General features: G+C 50.7%; 1 protein-coding gene across 22 annotated transcripts in view; it reads right to left on the reverse strand.

Annotated features, from left to right (window-relative positions):
* The window catches only part of Tcf7l2 (transcription factor 7 like 2), a 263,597-nt gene that overhangs the window by 93,328 nt on the left and 165,210 nt on the right, over positions 1 to 5,059 (reverse strand). For 2 of the 22 annotated variants that reach the window (XM_033761425.1, XM_033761427.1), the window contains one exon: positions 7 to 4,234. The exons of 17 other annotated variants lie outside the window; for them this stretch is intronic. In XM_033761425.1, coding sequence (XP_033617316.1) covers positions 4,056 to 4,234 — 179 coding nt within the window. In that variant the 3' untranslated portion in view covers positions 7 to 4,055. Of the gene's footprint in view, positions 1 to 6; positions 4,235 to 4,852; positions 4,926 to 5,059 lie in introns of those variants that run through there. 3 more of the 22 variants (XM_019209029.2, XM_019209028.2, XM_019209024.2) reach the window with 3 other exon arrangements.

Below are 5,059 nucleotides of genomic sequence, written 5' to 3' on the forward strand. Positions count from 1 at the left end.
CCCCCACGATGTGTGTGCATGTGCGGTGTGTGCATTTAAAAGAGAAAGACAGAGCTCCTTCCCCAGCTGCCTCTTATCAATATGAAACTCTCAAAACGCTGACTGTCGAGCCCACATAGCTGAAGGCAGCACTAGCGCGAGGCTTAAAGGTTTTAACACACCACCACCGGGAGGCTGCTGGGGCCTAGAGAGCTCGCGGGCTTGTCTGTTAAGAACCACACCAAATCGAGAGAGGTCAGAATCAGGTGAGAGGGGAGGCGGGGAACAAAAATAAATCCAAATAAACCAAAAAGAACGAAACCAACAAAAGAAAACGAAACAAAAGAAAAACCAAAAAACCACCAAAAACAGGTAGAAGAGGATAAACAAAGGTGGGGGAGGGGGAAGAATAAGAAAAAACAGAAAATGATCCAAAGGAACAAGAATAACTGGTTGTATGGCCTGCAGGTTGTGGATTGAAGTAGAATTCAAACTTGATTTTTTAAGCTTTTTGATTTCTTTTTTTTTTAAAGAGTTGGGGCCTCCCTTCCCCCACCCCTAGTGAGAAGGTTGGAAGGAGAAATGGTGAGGATGGGATGGACGGGCGTCTTGCTCTTGTCCCAGCAAGTAGAGGGCGCAGCGAGTGAGGACCAAGAAGTGCCAGGGAACTGCAGGAGGGCCTTCCTGGGCAGGCTCCTCGGAGGAGTGTTTGAACCAGAAAGACTAACTCAGCCTTGCACCAAAACCAGAATTGCCCCTCTCCACTACCTGTTCGTGTAAGAAATAGGAATGCGAATGTCAGAGCCTGTCCTCCTTATCATCCAAGGATGAGGTTGGGAAAATCAACTCAAGAACTTGGGTGTGTGACTTCAAAGCCTCTCCCTCCCACCTTACTCCCAGCCGAATGGGATCCTACTTGGTAGGAGGGGTGATCCTGAGATCGACCCACCAATGCTATAGAAACCACGCAGACTCAGGCATGTGCTCAATCCAAGGACCCTGAGGTGTAGCCACAACCGTGGCGGGGAACACGCCTGTGAGCCAGTGTGAGCGAACATGGACGGGCCAGCTGCCCGCATGAAGGCTGCCGGGGCCGGCGGCATCGCTGAGCGCTGTGGGAGGGGCGGACTGAGTTCCTCCTCTGGTCTGAGCCCCAGAGCGAGCTGGCGTACCCATCTGAGCACGGACATGGACTCCGCAAACGGCAGGAGAGGGAAGTGGGGGAGGATGGAAGGGAACATGCTCAGTCCTCCTGCCTCCCAGAGGCTGAGGCCCACTGGGGCTGGTGGCCTCAGGTCCTCCTGTCCCCTGTGGGTCAGAAGAACTCAGGGTGAGGAAGGGCAAGCCCCTGTCACCCTCTCACATGGCAAAGTTCCTTCTACTCCCCTGGACAGACTGGCATAGACTATGGGTTCTGTGCCTGTCTCAGGAACCAAAGTTAATACAGTAATTGAGCCTCTCAGTTTTAAACCACCTTAGCCTGCAGATCAAAACATGCTCAAAACTAAGATGTCCATGCATTTTAAAAACGGAGTACTGAAAGGAAGAGGAGGTGGGAGAGGGCATAAGCAAAACTGAGAAAGCAAAAGGGAAAATGAGAGAGAGGAAAGGAGAGGAGAGGGCAAGGGAGAGGGAGGGACAACAGGAAGACAGGGGAGCGGCATCAAGCAGCATTCCGGGCTCTGTTAAGGCAGAGTGAAAAGACGGGAAAGCAACTTGGTGGGCTCAAAACAGTCTGGTTACAATGTCCTCAAATGCCGAACAGAATTAGAAGCCCTGTGTGGCAAGCTAGGAGCCCTGCTTGGCGGGGAGCATTTCTGGGGCTTTCCACACCCCTCCCACCCTCCTCATGGTGTGGATGTTTCCAAATCATGGGGATGGGGGGCATTTTGAACACAGGACACAAAGACTATGATGACAGAGTGATGCTCCCCCAGCAGGGCCGAGCAAAGGGCAGCTGGAACACATACACGTTTCTGATGAGTCAGGAAATGCCTCGGTTTGCGACTGCTTTTTACAAATGTTCTTTCTCTTCTGTTTTTATCTTTAAGCTGATTTTGTCCTATGGATTTTAGCATCAAGCCAGATGTGGTTGCGGCGAAGTTGAAAGGAAGAGTTGGGGGGAAGGAGACAGGTAACCACTTGTTCAAAACTCACACTCCTAGCTACCCTATCTAGTCTCAGGTTGGGGCCAGGGACTCCATCTCATTTATTTATTCCGAAAGAAAACTAAGCCTTCCTCCTGACCTGTGCTGGAATGATGCCTACAAAAAGGCAGCAGAATGAATTTGCCAATACATCACAGTATGAAAAAACTGTCCCCAACAGAAGAAAAGGGACTGCGGGGGGGGGGGGGGAAGGAGGCTGGGAATGATGAGGGTCCTAAGACGAGGGGCCTGTGGGCCTCCACGACAACAGAAGGGACGTGAGGCCCTCAGAGCTGCACTGCAGAAAACCATGCTGCAAACACACAAAGTAGCTCCACAGGTTTGCACCTGGCAGAATTTTTTTTTCTGTAAAAATACCAAGAAAATTCTGGTCTCTGAGGAAGACCCCACCCCACCCCAGGCTTTAAGCAAGGTGGTGGGTAGGTCTGAGGAAGGGGTGTCTGCCCAGATCAATGTCAGTAATTACTTCTAGGAAGCTAAAAAAAATAAATAAATAAAAAAACAACAACCAAACAGCCAAGTGTAACACACTGCAACAGCTTCTGAAACAAAAAAGTGATTCACAAACCACCAGCCAACCCCATGGCTAAAATAAAGTGGGCACCTGAAGCAGCCCTACTGTGGGGCGTAGCCAGTGACGCTGGCTGTCTGTATCTAGCGATCATGAGGAACTTCCCTTTGGGGTGGTCCCTGTGGCTGGTCGGAGACCTTTCCGTAGGCAGGAACAAAATGCCCACAGCTTCCCTGCCCTCCACAGAGTAAGCACAGGCCTTGTTTTCCCTGCTCGTCCTTGCTATATTCCCAATTTTGGCATCTAACCCTTTCTGTGGACCAGGGAGGACCCCAGGACTGTGCCGAAAGGCATTCGCACCTCTGTGAATGCTGCCATCCCACACGAGGACTGGAGAATCCCTCTCCCTGAGTGGCCACCTAAAGGCGCGTGTGTCCCTGTCTGTGGCGACCCTTGGGCCCTCTCTCTGCTACACGAGGCACGCTTCACCGGGCTCTCACACTGGCACCAGGAGAGGATCGGAGACACAGCAGACTCGTGGGCATGCACGTAATGGGATGAACATCTGATCTAACGTCTAGACACGGAGCACACGGCAAAGGCATGGAGGAGAGGGACACGTGACAAGGGAGGCACTACAAACAGGGACGCGTGTGTGGGGTGTCGAGATACCTACCATCATAATATTCCAAATTCAAAGACTGCTTGTATCAGAACAAAGAAACAACAAATTTAACTGAAGGTGGTCATTAAAGGAAAGGAAACCAGACAGGATCTAGCAGGCATCCCTCCACCGAGAAGAAAGTTCCTACACTTTCCCTGAGGGTGCAGGCTAGGGGAGAACTTCACTGGGACTCTGGCACAGATCTGGTTCACTGCTATGTATGTGCAAATTTACATATATGTTCTACTGCAGTTCCCACTCTCTGCAGCCCTTTAGCTGGTGCACGCCACTCAATGCCACACTTCTGTAAAACAATGTCAGCTGACCGAGCTCCTCTGTACAGACAGATGAGGTTTGCAAACATAAAACAACCAAAGAGGCAAAACAGAGTAAAAGGGGTGAGAGGGAGGAGCCTGCCCCAGCGCACTTCTCCAAGTGCATGGGAATGCTATTGCTGCCAAGTCTGAACTCAGGGATGGGGGCTCTCTATGCTCAGTCCACAGGCCACCAAGGCACGCATCAGCGGGGGCCAGTCCAGGACGCTGGCTTTCAAAGGGAAAGCGACGGTGCCCATGTTAAGGCTGTGGTCTCAGTCTGTCCACCGGGGATATATACTGAGTGTCATTTGTTAGAGCAGGGGTGGGGAGCAAAGAGAGAATGAGAAAGTGGGGAGAGGAAACAGTGTGAAATCAGCAAGAAAAATTCAAAGAATGAGGCTCATTAGTCATTGATGCTAGTGGGAGAAATAGACGGGAAGGAGGTCAAAATAAATTGTCACACTAAGATACCAGAAGGACAGAACACTTTGGTTTCCCAAAGGCCTCGCAGTGGTTATATACCTGCATGGTTTGCACCATAAAGTCTGTCGGTCAAGCCCGAACAGTGCCCGACACTTCTTTGGAGTATTTGCATCTGTTAGCATAAGGTAAACACAAAAAACACAACACAATGGTGGGTCGTGCTCGGTTTGATGTGAAATCTCAGCTACAGCTTACTTGTCTTCTACGTCACCTTGGCTCTACCAGGTACTCGTCCCTCACCAAGGGCATGAAAGGAAAGGACTTCTATGAGTCAAATGGAAAATAAATCAAATAAAATGATGAAACACACACACACACACACGCACACACACACATACAGAGAAAAAAAAAAAAACAACCAGAAACCAAAAAACAACAATGAAAAATAAATTAAAAGAGAGAGAAGAGGAGGGGAGAAAGTGACATCATTTGCTTCTACCTAGGCCAGGGTAAGGGTCCCAGGCTGTCACAGGAGGGGGTTGGCAGGCAACATTCCCTGGGAGAGGGCGCGTGGGGTCTGCATCGTGATGCTGTTTTACAGTGGCATTTTGGCTAGCAGCAGCGGAAAACAAGCACATCCCTCATCGAGCCCACACACTTGGCAGTGCCCCGCTCCCTCGAGTCTCCTACGATCCACACACAGAGCTACGAAGCAACAGGCCAGAGAAGGGGGAAGAATGGAAGAGACCAGCTGCAAACCAGCACAGCGAATCTGGGAAACTATACACACCTGCAAGGGCCGCACCAGTTATTCTGTTGATCAAGGCCAAAGCGCGCTCGGCATTTCTTAGGAGCGCTCAGGTCTGAATGAGTTCAAGAAAGGAGCGAGCAGAGGAGGAGGACATGGGAGAAAGGGAGAGAGGGAGATTGAGAGAGAGAGAGAGAGAGAGAGAGAGAGAGAGAGAGAGAGAGAGAGAGAGAGAGGGGGGGGGGGGGG

Source organism: Fukomys damarensis, unplaced genomic scaffold, assembly GCF_012274545.1.
Source record: "Fukomys damarensis isolate Sample0158 unplaced genomic scaffold, DMR_v1.0_HiC HiC_scaffold_8, whole genome shotgun sequence".
NCBI classification, from domain to species: Eukaryota; Metazoa; Chordata; class Mammalia; order Rodentia; family Bathyergidae; genus Fukomys; species Fukomys damarensis.